General features: G+C 30.9%; 3 protein-coding genes across 9 annotated transcripts in view; 1 reads left to right on the forward strand and 2 right to left on the reverse strand.

Moving 5' to 3' along the window:
- Positions 1 to 219: 219 nt before the first annotated feature.
- Hrb87f (Heterogeneous nuclear ribonucleoprotein at 87F) lies at positions 220 to 11,057 on the reverse strand. Of its 5 annotated transcripts, none has more exons than XM_070316421.1 (7): positions 10,880 to 11,015; positions 10,031 to 10,242; positions 9,519 to 9,831; positions 8,931 to 9,186; positions 8,474 to 8,722; positions 7,718 to 7,902; positions 220 to 858 (listed from the first exon to the last, which is right to left on the reverse strand). In XM_070316421.1, exons 1-6 carry the CDS (start codon positions 10,898 to 10,900, stop codon positions 7,757 to 7,759), a joined length of 1,197 nt encoding a protein of 398 aa, XP_070172522.1. In that variant the 5' UTR covers positions 10,901 to 11,015; the 3' UTR covers positions 220 to 858; positions 7,718 to 7,756. The 5 variants fall into 5 exon arrangements, with proteins under 5 accessions (XP_070172522.1, XP_070172521.1, XP_070172526.1 ...); XM_070316420.1 differs by lacking the exon at positions 220 to 858 and adding an exon at positions 2,554 to 5,330; XM_070316425.1 differs by lacking the exon at positions 220 to 858 and adding an exon at positions 2,558 to 5,330 and having other exon boundaries at positions 8,507 to 8,722; positions 10,880 to 11,057.
- A 919-nt stretch (positions 11,058 to 11,976) lies between these two features.
- Positions 11,977 to 16,040, forward strand: Polr3e (RNA polymerase III subunit E). Of its 2 annotated transcripts, none has more exons than XM_070316139.1 (8): positions 11,977 to 12,111; positions 12,580 to 12,827; positions 13,049 to 13,242; positions 13,361 to 13,533; positions 14,068 to 14,254; positions 14,615 to 14,814; positions 15,164 to 15,327; positions 15,417 to 16,040. In XM_070316139.1, exons 1-8 carry the CDS (start codon positions 12,070 to 12,072, stop codon positions 15,679 to 15,681), a joined length of 1,473 nt encoding a protein of 490 aa, XP_070172240.1. In that variant the 5' UTR covers positions 11,977 to 12,069; the 3' UTR covers positions 15,682 to 16,040. The 2 variants fall into 2 exon arrangements, with proteins under 2 accessions (XP_070172240.1, XP_070172241.1); XM_070316140.1 differs by having other exon boundaries at positions 13,049 to 13,230.
- Positions 16,041 to 16,947: 907 nt separating this feature from the next.
- The window catches only part of LOC138945157 (cytochrome P450 4c21-like), a 19,016-nt gene continuing 11,316 nt past the window's right edge, over positions 16,948 to 24,647 (reverse strand). The window contains exons 1-12 of one of the 2 annotated variants that reach the window (XM_070316445.1): positions 22,038 to 22,699; positions 21,732 to 21,838; positions 21,425 to 21,518; positions 21,047 to 21,235; positions 20,043 to 20,112; positions 19,605 to 19,731; positions 19,398 to 19,470; positions 18,992 to 19,086; positions 18,844 to 18,912; positions 17,832 to 18,009; positions 17,289 to 17,477; positions 16,948 to 17,202 (exon numbers count right to left, since the gene is read on the reverse strand). In XM_070316445.1, the coding sequence (XP_070172546.1) occupies positions 17,018 to 17,202; positions 17,289 to 17,477; positions 17,832 to 18,009; positions 18,844 to 18,912; positions 18,992 to 19,086; positions 19,398 to 19,470; positions 19,605 to 19,731; positions 20,043 to 20,112; positions 21,047 to 21,235; positions 21,425 to 21,518; positions 21,732 to 21,838; positions 22,038 to 22,206 (1,545 nt within the window). In that variant the 5' untranslated portion in view covers positions 22,207 to 22,699 and the 3' untranslated portion in view covers positions 16,948 to 17,017. Of the gene's footprint in view, positions 17,203 to 17,288; positions 17,478 to 17,831; positions 18,010 to 18,843; positions 18,913 to 18,991; positions 19,087 to 19,397; positions 19,471 to 19,604; positions 19,732 to 20,042; positions 20,113 to 21,046; positions 21,236 to 21,424; positions 21,519 to 21,731; positions 21,839 to 22,037; positions 22,700 to 24,647 lie in introns of those variants that run through there. The other variant, XR_011448923.1, reaches the window with a different exon arrangement.

Here is a 24,647-nt window from a genome sequence, read left to right on the forward strand (position 1 = left end):
AAAAATTAAAGTTAAAAAAGAAATAGCTTAAAAAATAAAAAATTATGTAAAATGATTTTTCTCCTTATATATTTTTTTTTGTTTCACTAATTTAATTATATTTTATTCTGTCGTAGATAAAGTAATGTATTATAATTGGTTCAAATCATTTGTTAGAATAATACGTAAGTACAATATGCAGTCGCGTGTATTTTAAGAGGAAAATGAAATGCAACTCTGTAGACTAGAAAGAAATTTATTAAATATATAAAAATATAATTAATCCTAAATATACATCGCACAATAGATCCTAAGAAATTTCTAATTTCAAAGATTTTTAAGATTGTTGCTTTATCAAAAACTTTTCAAATATTTAATATTTTATAAATGTGAATGTGTGTAAAAATATTTAGACCCTAACAAAATCAGATTTCAAGATTCCATATACGATCCGAGAGTCATCATTCTAGTTTAAACCTCCAAAAGAGTATGAAAAAAGTGTGTGTTCTATTATAATGATTTTCAAAATTTTAAGATTTTTTTCCACAAGTAAAAAATTAATATTTGTCTTAAGATTAATATTTCTAAAATTATAAATTTTTTAAAAATATAGATTCTATTTTAAAATTTTTATATTTTTATATTTTAGTTAATGGATCTCTTTGATTTTTCTTAGGAAAATATTTGTTCTCTTGATTATTCTACTCGGATTTTTGAAAGCTTGAATTCTCAAGATTTTCTAAAAAAATACCTGATCTCTCGAATAATAATCGAAGCGACTCGAGAAGATCTTTGATCTCTAGACGCGGGGACGGATTGTATCTTGAACTTACCTCAGTTGACGATCTCGGAAGGACAGCGGCGGAGATACGTCGCTCTCTTCGGATACCAGCCCGAATGGTAAACCAGAAATTAATGAAAACGAAAGACAACAATTAATATACAATGAAAAGTAACAGAAAGTCTCGCGATAACAAACACGCCCTGCCTGTCCCCGAGAACCAAAATGGCAACACTTTATCGTCCTTAATAATCGTCTCTTTCGCATCTTAACTCTCGCTTCATTAAACTCGATTAAGTTTTCTTTTGAATTTGACGCTTAAAATCACGGTCAAGAACGCTGATCTTTTCAAGTGAATTTTTTTTCTTATTATCGTGTTCTCAAATTCTTAGGCAGTCTCGAGTTTTTTTTTAGAAGAACTTAGGACATGAAGGGATCAGTAGCAAAATACGCCTGATCAATTATCTCTTTAGGAATTTTAAGTGGCAAAGTTTGAATATCGATACTCTGTACCTGAAACATCTTGGATACCGGATACAAATGGTATCGAAAGTTTCAGAAAAAGGGATGCACAAGTTAAACCAATTTTTGAAAAATCTAATGCAAAAATCAAATCTAAACGCACAGTCAGAAAAAGGGATCTTTTAAGATCCAAATCATAAATTTTTGAGAATTTATTTAACTCTTTCTTTGCCTGTTTGAAAGTTCGTTCTTTTCATAAAGGCAAAAAAAAAAAAATTTTTTTTTAATCTAAAAATTATATGTATTATAAATACAATATATATATATATATATATATATATATATATATATATATATATATATATATATTTTATATGCTATATAAAAATATAAATATATATTCTTAAATATATAAGATATAAATATGTATATATAAAAATTAAATCATGTCTAAATATAAGATTTCCAACTTTGACCGCTTTGAATTATAATAACTTTGATATCTATCGTATCAAATATTCTTGGACTTGTGAGAGTAGCTAGCGTAATTATAGTTTAGTGTGCTCAGTGTGTCTAAGATCCTTCAAAAGCTATAATATATACAATATTTAATTCCGGAGTCCTAATTCTTTTCGGACACGACACGTAAAAAGTGAAAAGCATGTCGTGCCTTTCGAAAAGTCCTGTTTCTATATGCGATATTTTTTATAGAGACTTCTTTTGTGTGCACGTGAACATTGGCATGAAAAAGAAATAAAACAAAGAAGAAAAAATATATAATAAAATGAATAGCAACGATGCAACAGCGATACAAAAAAAGAAAACGTAAATGTGCTTCCTGCAAATCTAAGTCCTTCTCTTTCTTTTCCTCTACGAAAGAAAAATGAATCAAAGATGAAACCGGCAGAAATCAACAGAGCGTTTCGCGTGTTATGCCGAATTATATGATCGAATCATATAATATTTGTATAATTTTGAATAAATCACAAAATATATATCTTACATAACATTCTTTCTTTATTAAATTATATTACGAACCTTATGGAAGTATTTAGCGAAATATTCTATTATACATATTAAATTTTAATATTAACTACATCTCAATGAGAGATTTGTAGATCATTCTTCAAAATAATAACAATAAGAAATCTAATATGTTACCAAAATTAATTACACGCAAATAGGAAATACGTTAAAACGCAACAATTTTTAATATATTTTTACATTATTAAAATATTCTCTATTCTATATTAAATATTTTGCTACACAGCGCTTTATAATTTCTTGAATCCTTCTTAAAAGAGGAATACTGTAAAACACAAAAGAAGAAATGTAAAATCTTAGAAAAAGCAATGTCTAACTTAGAATATGTTGGAAGTTAATTTATTCGATTTATTTAAAGAATAGAGCAAATAGCAAAAATAACAAATTTCTACCGATTCTCTTCAATTCATTAAACTTTCGTGAGTTCTCTATAAACAATAATTCTGGTATACAGCATACCAGATGCAATGTAGAGTCGCCTGAAGGACACTGTAAAACAGCACTGTAATATATCATGCACACATTTTTTACCATTTAGCACTCTATATATATATATATAGTGCCTCGAAATTCAAAGATAACAAAATTGCAGCACGAAGAAAGATCATGAAAAAGTAAATAATAAAAGTACATGCCGTTTTTTATTCAAAGTAGTTTTTTAAAAGTGAAAAATGTGATCATGAGCGTTGGTCAAAATCGTATCTCTTTAAGTCGCGTGTACAGTGATATTAGTCGCCAAAAGTTTGAAGATCACTAACGCAAGATAAAAGATTGTGCCGTATATTATTGAACAAATGATCTTTTAGACCAATAATCATGTTTGAGTAAATTTAAAACCTCTATATTTAAAAAGACTACTTTTTGGATTAAAAAGTGACATGCATTTCCATCATTTTATTTTTCACGAATTTTTGTGCTAAAATCTTATTACCTTCAAATTTTGAGACACATCTTATATATATATATATATATATTTATTGATATTTATACGTATTATATGTATGTCTAAGCAAATGAGATCTTAACATTCCTACCTGTGGTTCGTATAATAGAGGCTAGAGCGAGAAGCCTAGCGCGCGAACACTAGTCCTGTCCCAGCCTGAGAATCCTTTCTCTCTTTTACTTTTTCTCTCTCTGCTACCTGCCTGCTTTCTAGCTTCTTCCTGGCATTTAAGCTGCTAATCTTCATTACTAAAATTCGGATCCAAACTGCACTAGGCTAACTACTCTAGCATCTTTAACATCGCTCTAGATTTAAGGGCGTAAAGCTAATTAGAGGATGAGAAGATCGGATCAGATCTTCAAATGCGTAAATTTTTATATCTAAAATAAAGATTTTCGATGTTTCGATGTTTTTCTATCTAACATTCTAGTGATGATAGTATTCAATGTTCTTTCTTTCTTTCTTATATTATTTTTCAAGCGGTGCTACAAATATTAAAATTATTATATTATATTGAATCAAGAAATTTTTAAAAATTTGATTTCTAAAAAAAAAAGAACCGTTACAGACCACACCGAACACATACCCCTACATAACAAAAGTCTTGAAAAACGACTTCATTTTCAAAAATTTCAAGATTTGTAAGATCTTCAAGTTTCTAGCTACTAATATTATTAATTATTAATACTTTTTTCTAAAACAATACACATAAGCTTTTTCAAACTATTAATTTTCCAAAATTCTTAATTTCAAACAGTATTTGAGATATTTGAGATATTTGATCAAAACTTTCACATGTTACAAATGATTCACTTGCCAAAGTGCCTATTACTATTTACGAGATAATTATCCATGATCGTGATAAGAAAATAATGCAACAGGTTCGAAAAGAAGCTCGCGAATCGAGTCGTGAGATTCCACGCAAAATGAAAAGAACTACAGAAAACTGGAATCGATTTTTCATTCTATACACATAAATGATTTAATACTGCGGATATACATTTAAACATCTACGCCCTCCGAGAAATCGGTGACACTTCTTTTTTTTTCTTTCACTGGCTACAGAGTCGACAATACAGCTATTTATTTTTTTTCTTCATTTTTTTTGTTATCTAACATACATCTACAAGTTCTCTCTGTTTCTTCAAGGTGTACAAGATATAAATTTTGCCTATAATAATCCTAATCTACCGTTATTATCTTGAATATTTTTATTATGCAACTTAGAAGAAAAAGTTTCGACCGCGCGAGAAGTTTCAACATATAACGCGATAATAAATATATGACTACAGCCTCTACATAAAGTTTCATGAAGTTAAGCAACGAAACTTCGAAGTTGCACGAGAAAGATATTCTGGGTGGCAAATGACTGTCTGTTCTAGACCCTGACGTGTGTATATGTATATATGTGTCCCTTTTGTAGTCTTTCAATCTGAGCTTATAACCTACTGACCTCGCGTCACAAAATTAAAACATGATAAAGAAAAGGTTTCTTCATTTTTATTTCGCCGATTTTAAGCGCTTAAACAATTATACAGTTTCGTAAAATAATTAAGTTTTATTATATTTCCTATTATATAGTCCTAGTTCCTACACAAACAAACGCTGAGGTATACACTGTCTTCTGTTGCCATTTCTGTTGCTATGTGCATATGCGCGCTCTTTCTCCCTCGTTCTCTCTCTCTCTCTCTCTCTCTCTCTCTTTCCTAGTATAAATTATCTTCCTGTATATCAACATGAGTTTTTCTTTCCTGTCCGATCGATTTTTACGATCTTTGTAAAGGACGCGCATGTATATTCGGGGGGAAGGATAATACGAGAATGTTTACAATGAATGGAGAAGGGGGGAAAAATCGGACGCAAAATTAAAAAAGAATAGATAGGCATGTAAGCCTCTCTCACTGCAAGCTAATTGATGATTCTCTTTTTTCTCTTTATTTTTGTCCTGTATCCTGATTGTCCTGCCTGCCTGACAGTTTCTGAGTTTCTGCCTGTTCGATGTCTTGTCTCTCTAGCCTGATAGCCTGCCTGCCTGCCTGCCTGCCTGCCTGCTTCCGATACTAAACAGTACAGAAGTACTGGCGACTAGAAGACAAGTAGTAGTAGGAGTAGTAGCTTCACCTGAGGTTTAAAAGTCAAGAAATTCGTTAGTCAAGCTCCCTGATTTGTGCAAAGGACCGCGGTCGGGTCGCGAGCAAGAATTTATCGAATCTTTGGATCAATGTTATAAGATATTCGCGGATTTGTAAAAACATCTATTTTGGATTCCAGGAATCTTACGAAATCTGTAGACTTTCGCCATCCTATCCCTCTTCGTTTTACATTATTTTAATAAGATTACTCAAATCCCTATTAAAAATTCTAAACTCTTCGAATCCTGTATTTCAAAAATTCTTCTAATTTTTCTATAAATTTTGAAATTTGAACATTTTCATTTTTATATTCCTAAGTAGATAATTTATAAATCCTTGAATTTTTCTATATTTTTCTCGACTCTCCTATTTTCAGATATTCGAATTTCTAAAATCTAAGTTTTACATATATATAAACTCTGTGAATTTTAAGAGAGTCACTTTAGAATTTCGGATATCTAAATTTTATAAAATTTAAAATGTGCGAATATTCAAACTTTTGAAGTTTCGACACTTGGGAGATGATAATGGTAGTTTTCCAGCAACAACACGTTACATTATATTCTTTTACATTATGTAAGATACTTGGAATTAATTTTCAAGAGTATCGATAGAATGCATTATATATATATATATATAATCCTCAATGTTTACTGTTCATACAATCAGTATTACAGCTGTTGATGTCGCATCCTATCTCGAATATTTATATACTATATTTTTTCAATAAAACAAAGAAAATAAACATTTTTTAAAAAATGTAATAGATCATTAATGTAATAATCAAAATATATATAGAAAAATTGTAACTCTAATAATCTAAACTTATGAAATTGAAATATATATATATATATATAATTATAAATATCATTGTGTGCAATGTTTGATAGTAGCAAAAAGACCTATTAGAATAAAAAGGCAAATAAGTATAGTTATCATATGTTAAATATCAAAATTTTTGAGTGTTGAAAAATGCTGAGATTTTATATGTTTGTACTTAGTTTTTTATTGTGTCGAACAGTGTGACACTGTGTTATCTATGTGAGGTGCAGGAAACTATACAAGAATCTCTAAGAATTTTAAATAAATTCTAATATTGTATTAATAAAAATTGAATAAATTTAATATTGTTTCATTAATTCAAATTTTAAGATTTGAGAGAGTATTCTGGTTTTTACAATCTTTTCTTTTTAGGATCTTGAGCAAAATAATTTCTAATCTTATTATTCTCGATTTTAAGGATTAAATTTGTTTTCATATGTTTGGCTCATTGCGGAATATTAAATTCCAAGGAATAAATTACGCAATAATTCGACATCTCCAAAGTGTCCTGTTAAAATTTTAAATGTTGCATTTAATCCGGTCTATAATAAATCTAAATTGAGATGGTATAATTCTTTTCCTAAGATTCTCGAACGCTCAAAGCCCATATTCCGAGATTCTTAAATCCTTGACCCTGTAGACCCTCGGAGGTCCTAATACACAAGTTTGATAATTGCGAACACTAAGTGAATTCCTCGAAAGAAACTCTCCATTTCTTATCTCGCGCGTTTTATAGTAAAGAGAAATAGTTCATCATTATCCTACTTATTTTATGTATTATATCTATGCACAAATATGTAAAATAAAGTAAACACTATTTTTTAACGCTCATCGAATAAAGTATTATAAGATATTGCGAGAAGTAGTAGTATAAACAACAAATTTGCTATCTCCATCTAAGCTCTTTGTCTATTCTATGCTTTTAAACTTTGCTCAGAAATGTGTCGATTGTAAAAAGAAAGAAGGAAAAAAACGCTATCGAATCGTTTCGCTGCTAAATAATTATATTAATTCTAGCGCTACGTCAGATAAAATAATGTGATAAACATGGGGATGCAACAATCTTTAGACATAACTCTGCACTCTAATTGCATATTTTGCACACAAGCCATAAAATATATCATGACAATGAGATAATCATTTTTCGAAGAATCGTCTGTCACTAGAAATTATTATTATATTTATGTACGTATATTATAGAAAAAGAGAGGAAGAATCTTTTGATTATATCTTAAATAATGTAAGAATGCGCGAAGGATAAAACGACTAATAAATTGATTGACATCAATATACAAATGCCTAAAAAAATTAGAAATTAATTTACGTATGTCGAAGTTAATTATTAATTGCGTTGTATGGATCATATAGTCGATATTTCTTAATTTATATATTTAAAAAATATCTATATTATTTAAAATCAAATAAATCGAAGATAAATTATTCAACGCGTCGCGGGAAATTACTTAAAAATGTCGGAATTTCGCGATAAAAATAAGCAGCCTAGAAATAGTGAATTAATAATATTACGCTAAAATTATATATAGCTGTGCTTACCAGCGAGAGAAGTTGTTAGCGATATGCTCTTTTTGTTTCCTAATACCTTCTTCCGCTGCCTCCTCCTCCTCCGCCGCCGCCGCCGCCGCCACCCATGTTTCCACCGCCGAGGGAATTACCGCCGTAACCACCTTGATTTCCGTATCCACCTCCGCCGCCACCGGAATTTCCGCCTCCCATGGGTCCTGCAATATCATAAAACATAAATAGGTTGATCATAATTATTTAATAATATAAAAGTTTGATAGTCATACAAAATAACGATATATTCCGTTTGGAAATTATACATAGAACCTAATATAGAACACTATAAAAAATATGATCTTTTCTGATAATTAAACTTTAAATAACTGATGATTGGATAACACAGATGATTGATCGGAAGAATGTTGGAAATATATTAATTTATTCTCTATGTAAATTTTAAACTGTTAATCAATAGATATCGGAAACAACGGAAAAAAAATCGAGAAAGATATATATGTTACTACATCGAAGGTTTTTATATTTGTGATGATCAATGATTAATTGAGATTGGATTAATGCAACGAAAACATTGTATTGTGAAATGGTTACAAATTATTCAATAAATTATCGCAAGTTTTAAGAAATGTTAAAAGCAATTAATGCAATTCGAAATTCGTATCTCTTGATAAAATTCTTGTCACGGAGAAAAAGAAAAAGAGAAAGAGAGAGAAAGAAGAAGAGTTCACAATAGCAGAAATATAAAGATTAGAAAAAGCAAGGAAAACACACTACTCTTGTCGACTTTTGAAGATGAAAAATGACCTTGTCCGCCGAAGGGTGGTAACCATCTCGAATCACCGGATTGTCGGCCGCTAGGACCTGAATTGGCGCCGTAGGGTGCCGATCTGCCGCCCGAGTTGAAGTTGTTGCGCACCGGGCCACCGCCGTATCCTTGTTGATAGCCACCGCCAAAGTTGTCATTACTCCAATTGCCACCGCTGTTATAACCGCCCTGTCCGCTTTGGTTCCAGCCCCCACCTTTAAAATATCAAAATAGATATATTTCTTTTTTTAAATATTATTTACATCGTCTAGGATAATAAAAATGATTTAACGCTATCTGCGCCGAAAGCAATGTGTGATTTTTTTCTTTTAACGCTTTAACATTTGAAATTTAGTTGTGTTTCTCATACGAATCGGATGTTACAAAACGATAAGAAAAAAAGAAGTGTGTCCGTTTGCGAACCTTTACCTTGATTTTGATTTTCCCATGGTCCATTACCTCCCCAACCTTGATTACCTCCACCGCCGTATCCGCCCTGATTACCACCGTTATTCCAATCGCCACCGCCTCCGCCACCGCCGCTGCCACGTCCTCCCCAGCTACCGCCACCTTGATTGCCGCCGCGCGGTCCTCTGCCTACTCCCTGGCCGCCGCGGCTACCGCCTCCACCCCCAGCACCACCCCCGGACGCAGACGCCATTTCAGCTCTGCTTAAAGCCTGCAACAAGAGTCATCGCGTTAATAAAGATACAAGATATTCCACATAGCAGCCTGATTTACAAAAAAAGCAAATTACAGCAAATTTTCTTGTTAAAAAATTTATTTGGAAACAAAGTTAATATAAATTTAAAAAAAGATACTGTATATATATATATATACACATATATGATGCAAAAATAGAATACATTAATAGAATTTGTAAAAATATATAAAAATTTTTTATGTAAAAAATTAGAAAAAATCATGATGCATTTTTTCTTGTATCATATATAAATATCGTATATTATTTCTAACTTAAAATAATCTCTCTTTGAAAAACAACTTTCTCACTTTTTTAACGTCGACGTGCTTGCCGCGAATCTGGTGGTTACGTTGTAGACAGATCTTGTCGACGGGATCGTAGTCATCGAATTCGACAAAACCGAAGCCGCGCTTCTTACCGGTCTCCTTGTCGGTGACTATGCTAATTGAATTTATGCTACCGTAACTCTGAAAATATTGCCTAAGATCCTCTTCTTCGTGGTCGTCCTTCAAGCCGCCCACAAAGAGTTTCTTCACGGTAGCTCCGGCTTCCGGTCGGCCAATCTCTTGCCTGGGCACTGCCCTCTTAGGCTCCACCACTCTGCCATCTACCCTGTGGGGCCTATAAAAGAGATATATTACCACATGTAGAAATTCAAAATAAATTTAAAACTTTTTTGCCAAATATATAGAGTAATACGATCTTTTATTACTAAGGACAATATATTACGCCGCATAAATATTTTTCTTTCAGAGATAAATCACAAATTCCTTCGGATGTAAACATCAGTAAAATGTAATGAATAACTGATCCTTTTTACCTGGCATTCTGAGCGTCATCCACCATATGAGCACGCGAATAAGTGATGAAACCAAAGCCTCTGGATCGCTTCGTCTTAGGATCCTTCATAACGACAACATCGACGATTTCTCCCCATTGTTCAAAATGTTTCTTAAGCGAGTCATCTGTCGTTCTGTAATCTAAGCCGCCGATGAACAACTTTCTCACGTGTTCCGGCTCATTTTTACCATCCTAAAATATTAAATTATGGAATTAAAGTCAACGCTAAATATCTTTCTCAGTCGTACATAGAAAATAATGTTGAAGTGTGAAAATTATCTTGTTTAATAACGCAATACACATATTTATTTCTTCTTTCTATTATCTCTAATATATAAAATATAATAAATATTCTAAATATTGTGAAAACGACCTCTTACCACAGAGAGATGGATTTTCAATATGGTGGTCGTTTCGTTATATATCTAAATAATAATTTCTCAATCGACTAATGATTCGGATCAGAAAAGGATCAAAGTAAATTATTAATTTTGATCAATTTATTTCATTATCGTATAATCTTATGGCAGTATAATCTATATTGCCTCCCGCCATCATTGTGTAAACTATACGTATCGATGGCGATGCTAGACGCCGGTCACCGAAGATACAAGCATGCTCGCCTATTGTATCAGAAATCAAATTTTTCCTAATAATATTAATAATAATACGAATCTTCAATTCGTGTCAGAGGTAGAGACGCGCGGTTTCGCGAATATTAAAAATATTCTGCTCTTGTAGTATCACGCGTACGTTCGTACGATGAAGAGCAGTATAAGCACAACAAATGTCGGAATAAGCATTTTTCGACGTGATAAACAGTACTCACATCATGTTCCATCTTCACCATTTTGAGGGATCTGGACAGGATTGCCGGCCTCCTGATGCGAGAAGAGAAACGAGAAGAACCGAGGCGCGGAAACGTCGTTATTATTATATATTCGCGACGATACGCGAACGATCGATCACAATTCCCTGCGCATACTCGCGTGAACCCCGGACTACGAGCCTACGAACCGTAATCCGCGATCCGCGAGGACTAGGGGAGGGGGAATGAAGCAACTGGAAGGGGAGAGGTTGGGGGGAGGGACTACTTGAGTCAACGCTAACCACGAACCGAACTGACTAATCAATGCTGGGTTTTTCGCGCCTGCGCTGCTCGTCCGTAAACAATTTAATAAAAATTTTGTACATATTTTGAAATTTTTGAACTCTATACGTTTTCTATAATAATTTTTTTTTTTCGCAACGTTAAAATTTCTTCTAAATATGTATATGAACTGTTAACGCGCATGCGTGAAAACTTCTTTCAAAGATGGCTAACGTTCAATAGGAGTTGTGTTTCAAAATTCACTGCTAATACTGGAAATCTATAATATACGTCAAGTCAAATATAAATTTCCAATATTGGCAGTGAATTTCGGAACACAATCTACAGTTTCAAAAAAAAATGAAAAAGAAATCACGAATTAATCAGGACCGTTCAACGCAGGACCTTCCGATTGGTTGGTCCAATGGAAAAATTTCAAGCACCGATTGTTGTGAATGGCTGCAATCTGTCGCATAAATGCTATATGTCATGGCTACGGACAGAAAGCGGGAAGCAGCGGGAAGACGCTAGAGCTAGAGCTTTGAAGCATCGCATTAACCAATCAGAATAATGAAATTTTTATTCTTCTTGTCCTGATTGGTCAATCAAACGCTTCGAAACATTTCTAGTGTTTTCCCGATTGCAGCCTATGGCTGCGGTCGAGAAGACACTAGAAATGCTTCAAAGCGTTTGATTGACCAATCAGGACACAAAGAATAAAGATTTCTTCTTCTGATTGGTTAATGCAATGCCTCGAAGTATTTTTAGCGTCTTCCCGACCGCAGCCAATGAGATAGATATCGAGATTTGGATTAGGTTAGGTTAGGTTAAGTTATTCGAAAGATTCCGGCGTGCTGTATGTCTGTACATACATATGAGTAAAATTTATCAAAATTATTGAAAGAGTAATTTAATGATAAGCGAAAAAGATGAACACCACGGAGATGGACAACGATCCTGTCATAAAAGAGGTTAGTTTACTCGGCAAATGTTTAGTTTATCTTTTTTTTAATTTCAACTTCTGAACATTGACATAATCTCAAAACCCAATTTCCAGGTTAGGTTTCGCTGTTCTTGTACGAGTGGTTCGAAATTTAAATTTTTATGATTATCTTTTATCATATTATATGATGAAAAAAAATTATCAGATTACATAATATTTTTAAAGGCGTTTATACATAACTTTTCATACTTGATATATTTGAAATGCGTATTCTTAATCCGTTTTTTTTTTCTTTTTATTGTTTCTTCCTTTTTTTCCATGCTTTATTCTTTCATTTATCATTTGCTACGTGATATTACTTGCTTTGTTTATTTCTTTTAATTTTCTTTATTCTGATAAAAATTTAATTAGGATTTGTTATGTTAGGATGCTCTTCGTGGTACTACATGTATCTTTTGTATTTATCTGCATAAGTAATAAAAGCATTTATTTTTAGATACCTGTGTTCCTGTCCAAGACTCTGGCGGATAAGCTATATATTGTTCAGTACCCTGCATATGTCACTGACGGCTACGCCAATGCTACCATCTTGAAAACCTCTATCAAGCCTGAAAATAAGAAGATCCACATAGAGTTTGCAATAGACACACTGAACGAAAACTTTTATGATTCCAGTGTGGGGAAACAATTGGCTCTTATTGTGGACAGCAAATCTAAAAAGGATGATGAAAGAGTATTTAATAGGTATTTAATAGGATTAAAAGATTTTGATTAATTCGTGGAAGAAGAATTTATAATTGTGAAAGCATTTTGATATATAATGTCACATATAAATTTTATATAAATTATTGTCTTTTATTTATATAAATACCAATTTTTTAATTAATTTTTTTCACGTAAAAAATTTGAAAACTTTAATATTACTAGGATTGGTTAATTTCCCTCCTTTTTTTTTTTCTTTATAGCGAACTAATGGACAAGATTGTGTTGACTTCAGAACGGACAATGTCAGATTGCTCGAATTTAGCAATCGGAGTCTTTCAGGATGATGAGCTACATATCACACCATTGAATGGGATGCTACATATGAAATTACAATGTGATTACCTGGACGAGAATGACAAGCGTGGCAAGGATACGGCAAAAGGTACAGGAGAAGGTAAATGAAAACCTGTCTTTGCGAATTCGTACAATTTATCTAGACAGTCTATAATGGAACTTTAGAATTCAGTCAGAATAAATGAGACACATTAATAAATTTATTTGTTTAAATACAGATGGTGATGAGGATGAGGATAATGCTATGCCAGTACAAGTGACATTTGCCAAAAATCTGCCAGATAATTTGAAAAGGATGCAGGAGCAGTCTTTTCAGCATCATTCCAAGAAGAGTCAGGAGGAGCCTTGGATACATGCGAATTACATACCGTTTTATGATACACAAACTGAAGTAAGTATTGACTTCTTCAATTTACAACAATATATGGAATGGCTGTCATTACGGAGATCGTGTGTATTTTAATAGCTCGAATGTTTATGGGCTTTTTATATAATTTTATTCATTATATATATATCATTTTATATCAAATTAGTTTTTGAAACGTAAAAAAATTGTAACTCACTTATTTGAATGATTAAATATGATTTATGATTAAATTGTATGATTCCATGGATTAAATGACATTATATTTATATGCACTGGTATATTGTAATAATTTACGCATTGACAAAGACTTTTTTGTTAATTTATAGAAATTTAATAAATAGTGTATAGTGTAAGAAATAAATGACGCATGTATAATATGCACTTTCTAAAACTCTATATATAGAATATTAATACATTAATTACTGTGTTCAAATTTTGACAGAAAAATTTATTTATTTTTCTATTTTATTATCTTATCTTTTTGTATGTAATACTAAAATAAAATTCTAATTCTTTGAAAACCGGATTTGTTTAATTTTATATCTAATCTTTTTACAGTTGACACGGATGGAAATGTTCTGTTCATTAGCAGATGAATCTGTAAATTTGAATTTAGCATCAAGGAATTATCTATCTCTATTGGTACCCGAAGAATGTAACTTACGAGAAGATGAGAATCAAACAGACTTTCACAATGTGGCAACCTTGCCTCTGCTGGACCAACTCAGGATAATCATGAAACATGGTAAGAAAAAGCACTTTTCTTTTTCTTTTTTGTTTTACCAAGTTTAAAGGAAAAAGAATAAGTATAATTTCTTTGAAATGAAAAAAAATTTTGTTTGAGCAATTCTTTCTCTCTCTCTTTCTAAATACAAATATAAAATTTATATATTAATATAGATATATACAATTTTCTCTTTAATTTATTATATATGTTTATATATTTTAATTTATTATATATTAACAAACTTTTTAAATGTGACTAATATTTTGAACATGTAATTTTCTACTTTATTCCAGCATAATTATTAATTTTAGATTATTCAATAGCTTTTTGAGTGATACGAAAACTTGATAGAATAAGAATTTGTTTTTTCTTTTGCAGTGAAAGTTATAGCCTTCGCATCGATACACGAGTTTTTATCCCCGATACATGATACGACAACAGTGCTAAAATATATGCAGCAAGTAGCTGTGCTGGTGCAGGGTAATTGGGTCGTAAATAGCGAACTAATCTATCCCAAGGACAGTCTCTCTGTACAGAATGGTATTTCCGAGCTCATGTGCAAAGCTCGCGATTACATCGTGAGTATCCTATTTAAAGACAATAGATTGTCGCTTCACAAAATGCAATTTTATCTTTATGCGAGACATTTAAAAGAATCAAGTGTCTCATGTAAACAAAATCATTTATTTTTTAATCATTTAATTTTTGAATCTCACACTAGAATTTAATACTTCTAAAATGACTGCTATTTCAATCATAAAATTTAAACTGTTGAAACTTTTTATATTTTATTATTGTGGCATCATTAGTTGCTAGTCGGATCGTTTCCTTCAAAGTTTTATTGTCAGAAAATGGTGAATGGACTAAAAAAAAACTTGGAATTCCAAGAGGAGATAAAGGTTAATTATATGTATGCGTGTCTTGCAGTTATTATTATTTACGGAGCACCAGTATCTCAAGCGCAATACAGTCTTATCCTTCATTAAATTGGCATCGGATGAAATCAATCAAATCTTCGAGGAACTCGGCATATACGAACCAAAAAAGGGTTGGCGATTAAAACAGCCACCTAATTGGAGCTTCTGCGACAGGTAATCGCTACGTTCCGTTAAGATTCCTTAAAATATCTTATTAAGCTAGAAATATATATTAGAAATTTTGACGCTTATTCGTATCATAGATATCCCGAGATCGCCCAGCGGCAGGAGATGTTCTGGGATGCGAAGCGAAAGCACCTGCGCGAAACCATGGAGGCGTATAATCAACCGCCGCAGCGTCAGCGCCGCAAGTCGAATCGGGAGTCGCTGGGTTCGGAAAACGAAGAAAGGAATGTCGGTCGCGGCCGCAAGTCGCTCAGAGATTCGTCCCTGTCGGATAACGATGGCGAGTCTGCTAAACACAAGAAGAGCGGTCGTTCCAGAAAAGTATCGGAAACCACCACGTGACCAAAACCGATGCGTTGAGGCATTTGAGCGCCTCTTGCTGTGGCATTCACGAGTCACGAAATATTTCCGCAAACCACGCCAGAAAGACGATTTCTCCTAAGACAAAGCTTACGGCCCAAACGATAACGATATTATGTGCGATTAGTCCATCGTATGTATATATAAATATAGTATATCATAGTATATTCTGCTATATTTATTAGCGCGACATATATAACATGCAATATATATAAACATATGGTATATATCATATTGTTATAATGAAGCATGCCTAAATATGAAGTATTAAAACACAGCGTGCACACTGTATCTCTGCACAGCGTTTTCTGCTCTCCAACTGTGGGATATAGACTTTGTAGATAGCGATTAATAATTGTACTATATTTTATTGAGAATGTGAATAGCGATTGAGAAAACAATGGATGTCTTTTTTTATATTGGTAATAGAATCGTTATTATGAAATATTCCGCAACAAAATACAATCATATACACTTTATTATAGCAATGCTAATTAATATGCAAAACCAAAGCGAGCGTTTATCCTTTCTTGATTTCTACCTAAATCGAATTCGAATATCATAATAACAATCATATTAGCAATATGAAAAAAACAAATTAATTGTTTTCTTAACATGCTATTCGTCACTGATGTTTATAATTTTGCCTTCCAATCGTAGGATATAGATACGCGCTTTGTACGTAGCGATTAATAATTATATATTGCTGAGAAAATGATTGTTTTTTTTCCTTCCTTTATCGCTAGCATCTTATTATGATATTCGAATTCGATTTAGGTAAAAAAACAAGAAATGATAAGCGCTCATTTTGGTTCTGTATATTAATTATATTCATAATAAAGTGCATATGTATTTTATTGCTTTATTAACACCTCTGTTAATCGAAAAAAAAATCTATTATCTTCTATGCAGTTTACTAAAGAGGATTTGAAATAACAATCAGACGATAGATCGAATTGTGGCATTATAATAATTGTGTGATCCCTATTTATTACACTTTGATATTTTGTATGACTAAATATATATTTTTAATTATTTATAAAATTTTAAATAATTTTGAGTTAAAGTCTGGATTAGAAAATTCTTAAATTTTAAGGAACTCTAAACTCGTTTATCATTAAGAAATATATTACAAAAATCTTCGGCAATTAATATAAATTTTAATATAATTCATCACTTTTTATTTTACATAATCAATTGAAAAAATGTTGTACTATTAATATATACATTAATATTGTAACGGTAATATTGACTGATGTAACGATATGCGGAATATTATATACACAAAAATATATATTTTGTTTAATATATTTATACGTTATATTCTTTCCGATGGAAAATTGCGCTTCTCAATTTTGACTTTAAGAGGTTCAATAGGAGACAGCAGAACCTCAAGCTTTAGTTTTATCTTATCGATTCCGATACTTTCATCTACTTTGAATACGAAGGTTCGTATCAAAGTTGCTAATATAACCTTTATGGAAATCATTGCATATTTCATACCTATAAAAGTGTGTTTGTTATATACACAGTTACATATATATAGTAAATTTTATGAATTATATATTTTATAATTTATTCATATGTACCTATGCAATTTCTAGGCCCGTTACTAAAAGGCATATAATAATATGATGACTGACAATCAGAATTTTCCAGTCTTTCTGGAAGAAATCTATCCGGGTCAAACACTAATGGATTTGGCCAATATCTCTTATTACGGTGCACTTTTCCTAATGCTACAACAACATCAGCACCTTTCGGTAAAATAATCTTTCCTAAAACATTACAATGCATTATTACAATGTAATAGTCCAAAGTCCAAATTAATCTGTATTTAATTTTACAAGACATGTACAAGAAAAGTGATAACATTTTTGTATAAAATACTCGAGAGCACAATATCTATTAAATATCTAATTAAAATTAAAATATTGGAATTAAGATACTGCACTACTGATATTCTTTCGATTTGCTTAAGATAAATTAAATTAGGGGAAAATATCATTCTGTTTATCAAATATGTCTATTACCGGATGCTTTTTCTATTTTCATTTTTCTTGGTAATTACGAGGAAAGCGCTATTTTTAATAAATAATAAGCATATATATGGTATTTATTTATAAACAAACCCATTTTTATATCTTCAGTCAATTGTCGTGCGATTACAGGCACTATAGGGAATAACCGCAACGTTTCCTTAATAACACGATCTAAATAGTCCATGTATTGTAGATCCTCGTATTTAATTGGTACGGATCTAGGAGTTTCCATGCCGTAAATCTCCAACAATTCCTTATATGCTTTTTCCTTTTATGAAAATAAAAACTTTTAAATGTATGCATACAACATATAAGTATATCCCAAAACCAAGAAACAAGACATTTAATTATTTATATCTCTATTTCTGAAGAGATAAGAAAATATTTGAAATATAATCTTTTTAAATGGCATTTCGAAGGCCGAAATGAACTATCACATGGTGCAAGGAAAATTTTCTTTCCAAAAATATTTTTCTATGCAAAAAGACGATTTGGACCATATATTTATGAATATTAAAAAAAAAAAAAAAAAAAAAAATTAAATTTTTTTTCTGATTAAAGAAGATAAAAGTTAAAAGATTTAAAATTGTTATCAAAATTATTATACACACTTTTATATCGATGGCGATATCATTAATATTTATATTAAAATTATATCACTTTTGTTATTTTAATATAAAAGATATTTAAAAATATAAATTTTATGTATGTAAACGTATATATATATACAAGTATAGTTTGGCCTTGTAATAGCGTTAAAAAAAATAACAATTATATATATACATGCGATTATATAATGATTATATAATGATTATATACACATATATATGTATATACATATTGTTATACAATATTAAATTTTCCCGTTTTATAAACGATATAATACTATAGTAACAAAAAATTTATTATACTATATCAGGCTATATTTACTCGGACAAGCTAATATTTACTTGAATAATACAATTTATGTCGAATCCTTTTTTGATTATCGTTTAAAGAGAGTATATATCTCCCCTATTTTGAAACTATATCAGGTTGTAGAATATTCGATTTATAAAACGAGAGACTAAACTATCTTTGAATGAATTGAATGTATACATACTTGTATCTCCGGAAAGTTCGCGAATATGAAGACCGCAAAATTTATCGTAATAGCGGTTGTGTCGGCGGACTAAAATTAAATAAAAATCTTATTCGTTACGCATTTATATATATGAATATAATCGTACGTGTAGAGACATTTTACATACCGCTACAAGCATCGTAATTACGTTATCGTGAATATCCTCTTGCGCGAGTTTTTTCTTATGAGATGCTTCCAAGAGAATGTCGCAAAATGCTTTATCTATATTTGAAAGAAAAAATATAAAATAGTGTGTCAATTACTTATTCAGTTTTAAGACAGCGGAGAGAGAGCAGAACAATTAAATATACTTTTTAATTTCAAATAAATTAATATTCGAAGTACGTTTAAAAGAGTAGAAATTATCAGTAGAAAAAAGACACGTTGCTTTAACAGCACGTTTTATAACTGCAGCTCTAGATAAAATTTATATTGCTGTCAGTTGGCAGCAGAATGTCAGTATTGATAAATAATATCGGTAATAAAATGATAGAAACTGAAGTATACGAAGAAAAAAACATCAATAAACTTACGAGTTATTTTATTCTTATTGTTAGTCTCCGATGTATTCGATTTATTTAATGAATATTGCCGCTGCTGTATCATCTGTAATAATAATATATAATACAATAAGTTATACGAGAAGAGCAGTATATATATATATATATATATATATATATATATATATATATATATATATGTAAATTAAAATATATAAGGAATATATTCTTATAATATACCTCATCCACGAAAGAATAGAAACAGGTTAAATTTTCTTGTTGTTTGCGTCCGAAACCAGTAAGGTTGAATATAATATTAGAATACAAAAATATATTCTTGAATCTGTAGCTTAAACTTCTTTTGCAACTGAAATGTTTTTCTTTTAAAATGGAATTCAGCATAAAATATAAAAAAATATACTTATTTAATCGCGATAATAAAGTTTTTCGAATACAATCGAGAAGAAAGATCTTTTCCTCTTTGTTATACTTAAAGACTTTTGTCAACAAAAGATTTATATATATTATAATAAAAACCCTCTCTCTCTCTCTCTCTCTCTCTCTCTCTCTTGGCTACATATTTGGTACATGTTTAAAATTATAAAAATTAATAAATTGATAATTTTAAAATTATATTAATTGTTATATAGATTTTAGACGGAAGAAAACTGTATTTACCTCATTACTATCTCACAACATTGCCTGATTATATCTGATTGTGAATCCAAGTTGACGCCTAGTATAGTGTCTTTACAACCCGACGTGAGAAAAACAGATTTGTTATTTAAAATATTAACTGGTGTAGTAATTCTCTTTATGTGTTATTAACTACGTCTGTTAAGTAAGTCTGATTTTTCTGAACGAGAGAGAAAATGTGTCACAATACCGAGAAAAAAAAAAATTTGTAAACTAGTATATAAAATACGTACATATACAATAACAAATATACACATTAGAATACACAATTAAGATATGTGCCATAATATAGAATTCTACCTTGAATTTTGTCGTGAATTATATTGCCATGTAAGACGAGCTTTAGAAATCAATATTCTCCGAGAAGATAAAGAAATAGACACTTTTATGCTGTAAAAACCAAGATATCTATAATACAATTCACGACTTAAGATAAAATTCTATTTATACTTGTATATATATCACATATATCTTAATGTATATATATATATGTGTATTCTGAAATATGTTTATGTCTGTAATATTTATAGTTCTTTAAATATTTTCTGTACTACACGACACGTAAAATTAAAAAATAAAACTTTCGAATAAAATTTTTAAAGTTGTAAATTTCTCTTTCGAATTTTGTCGCGAATTATAGATTGCCCAAAGTAGAGATTTGAGCCTCGTGTAAACTTACAATTACGATCAATAAAATCCGTGACTTACGGTAAATCATTACACATTTTTGTACATAATATTTCTACGAAATATTAAATTTTAGTTCTTTAAGTTAGCAACATTTAACATTACAATATTAAATAATTAATCTTTAACATATATATTATTATTGCATCTCTTTCTCTCTCTTTTTTTGTCTCTCTGTCTCTTGTTCATCAACACAAGTTCTGATTCTTTTACATTTTTATAATGCTAAACATTTTCTATAAGAGTTTGTGTAATACACAAATAATTAAAAAATGATCAATAATTATACTTGGCCTTACCACATGCAATGGTCATAGTACACAGTGAAATAGGTTCAAATAATTCAATCTCTCTTTCCTTTAATCCGATTTTTTCTAATTTGTCTGCAAATATTAAAGACTGTTTGACAAATATATCGAAAAAGCCTCGTAACATATTTGTATTAAAACTTGGTGCTGATATTTTTCGATTCTTAGTCCATATGGATGCTAAAATAAATATTACAAAAAAATTATATATATATATATATATGTATGTATGTATATATTCCTACCTTAATTAGATTAATTATACCTTATTATATCTAAATTAAATTATTACAAAGGACTCTCTCTTTTTCCCTTTCTCTCTCTCTCCTCTTTAAAAGTAAGAACTCGATTATTTAAAATATAACTTACCAGGAACCGTCAGCAATGATGTCTTGCCAAGTAGTGATTCAATAAATTTATATAGTACACCCTTATTCAAGCAATGCCTATTTTGTAAGACAGTCTACAAGGTCGCATACAAATTTAGTAATATTTCCATTGCGTATTATTTATATATTATTATGTATATAACATCTCGGAAAATTATTTTAGTTAAATGGAAGGGATGAATTTCAATAGTTGTAAAATTATAAAGAAGAATAATCGATAAGAGGTATTTTTTTTTTAAATAGTATGTACGTATATATCGTAGAACGCATAAGCGCTGTTCCTCTACCTTTATTTGATCCGGTTCGTATATTCCAATAAATAGCTTATTGCCTATCCAAACTTGAAAAGGGGACGAATAATTTCTCACAAGCTTAAGTAGGAAAACTAAAATTTCTAAAAAAAATTTTTTTACAACTTTGAGAAATATATCCATTCGACGTGATTCGCTTATACTTCATTATATTGAATCGAATGTGACATTAATTAATTTTTTATTCCATCGTATAGTAAAGTTTTGAGATTTTTAAGCTGCTGATTCTTTCGTTCCTTATTTTTTTCTATAAATTAAATAAGTATTATTGTCTCTCATTACCATCAGGATTCTTCAGTAGGAAATAGAAGGCGCTTCCGACAAGCGGCAATGCCTTTGGACCGGGCAGAGAGTTTATCATTTTAATGGAAACCAACCGGCGGAAATTATAGACGAAGTAACTTATGGCGATCCATACCAAAGACAATAACACAACACTTGCGAATGCCATTATAGTTGACAATAATAGCAAAATATTTATATATTATCTTGCGTTAACGTTACTAGCTCGTATGCAAACACTGTCAATGCACATTGTCGCTTTTGTTTTTCCCACTCCACGAATAATTTTATAATAATACTTACATAATAATCGAATTACACGGTAATATCGCTGTTGCCAAATATATAAAAAGTGATTGGTGTTTATATACTATAGAGGCGTGGCTAGAAAATAAGCAAATCAGAGACGAGTGTAATAAATAAAACAAAGGAGTATGTCATAATATATTAATATTAAATGTTATAATATATTACAACATTTAACAGACGAGGAAGTAAGGGCTGGCTGCAAGTAGAAGTATGTGAGAAAGTCACGTTAGCGTATGAAATTTGAATCGGGACGTGTGTAACGCTTGAACGAAGGTATATTTATCCCAAGTAACAAGTTTTATATGCAGCTATAGATAAGAAAACATCAACTTTCTTGCATAACGAATGCGAAAATCTGGTTATTTTCACTCGCGGGATATTACAAGTTAAAGAGATCTTATCGTTAGACCCAGAAATTCCTTAATAAAGAAATCATCAATTTTATAAAATTATGAATGATCAAAAATGAAAGATAAACAGAAAAACAATCCATATCCGAATCTTTATTTCTATAATTTTAGTCGTTTACTTTTCGCACGAAATTCTAATTAAAATATTTAATTTTAGAAATTAAAAAATTGCGCAAAGAGAATATCTAATAAAGCTCTCTCTCGTTATACAGCGAATAATCATTTTTATACGGAAGCTGTCAAGTGTCAACAACATGTTTTCCGAATCATGAATTAAATCGCTTTGCGATAGATCAATGATTAGCGTTGATGATACGTGTATTACCCTTCTCTCGTCGAATACCTTTTTATTCCTCGCAAAGCGAGGATACTTGATCCATCCAATTATGCCGTTTCCCAATATTCCGATATCGAAAAATGATAGTCCTCGTTTGTTGTCCCCGGCTATAACTATCGGCACAATTTACGACTTTATTGGAATTTACTTCGCACCCTCTTATGCGACTTACATAATTTTTGATATTGCGTATTTTATATAGAATGATAATTATTATCTTATATCTCATCATTAGTAAAGAAAGTTTGTCACTGCAAATAGACACAATAAAATATCGACACATGTTTTAAAAAATAAAACTGATTTATATACACATAAAATTGATTATGTAAAGCATCTGTCGATACTTTATTTCTTCTGTGCAATCACTTCAACATGTCTCTTATATATATATATATATATATATATATATATATATATATATATATATATATACAGGGTGACCCATTTTAACTTAGGCAGCCAAATAACTCGAAAAATAAGCACACTACGAAAAAATGTTTAGAATCAAAATTTTGTCATTTCGAGGGGGACGTACAATGACGTTAAAATGAGCCCCCCACCCCTTCCCCTGGGCGGTGAGGGGGGGCAAGTTTGAAATCTTAAATGGGAACCCCTATTTTTTATTGCATATTCGGAATCTTTGGCTAAAAACACATACAATTTGTCTGAAACATTTTTCTCGATTCATGATAGATGGCGCTGTAATCGACGAAATTCAATTTCTTCGATTTCTTCGTAACAATCTATGTGCCGTAGTTTGAGGGATTCCCAGTTCTCGTTCTATTTGACGGGTACTAATATGGGGATTTTGATGAACCATAGCCAAAACTGCGAGCAATCTAGGGTCATTATTATTATGAAGTCTATTCCTTCGCCTTTCGCGATGAAGTGGATTATTACGAGATCTCCTTTCAATGTTTATAATTTGTTGATCAGTAGGATGGCGGCGATTTGGGAATCGCTCCGCATAAGTACGGGCAGTAAGTCTGTAATTTCTACCACATTCGCCAAAGGTTATAAGAATATCGACTACTTCTGTAGGCGTATAATTTGCCATTTTACCAGAATTTTATCAGAGTACAAATGTTAAAAAAATACATAAACACTTGTGACTTTGGCACTAAATGGACAAAATTTTGGAGGGATACTTAGAGGAACTCCATCAGATGGAAAGTCCAAAATGTCTCGGTACTTTGCACCATTCAAGTTGCCTAAAGGGCAGGTTACGCTAAAAGCAGTTTCTTGAGAAGTAATTAATGAGTAATAAAAAATAATGAGAAGTTTGTTTTAAGACTAATTTCGAGTATTAACAATGAAAACGTGGTATTTTTATTGTTAATTTATTGCAGAATCGTAAGCATGGGTTCTCAGTAAGAGAAATCGAAGAAATTGAATTTCGTCGATTACAGCGCCATCTATCATGAATCGAGAAAAATGTTTCAGACAAATTGTATGTGTTTTTAGCCAAAGATTCCGAATATGCAATAAAAAATAGGGGTTTCCATTTAAGATTTCAAACTTGCCCCCCCTCACCGCCCAGGGGAAGGGGTG

This window comes from Polyergus mexicanus, unplaced genomic scaffold (genome assembly GCF_030449975.1).
Source record: "Polyergus mexicanus isolate NDT 795.1 unplaced genomic scaffold, iyPolMexi1.0 SCAF_3, whole genome shotgun sequence".
NCBI classification, from domain to species: Eukaryota; Metazoa; Arthropoda; class Insecta; order Hymenoptera; family Formicidae; genus Polyergus; species Polyergus mexicanus.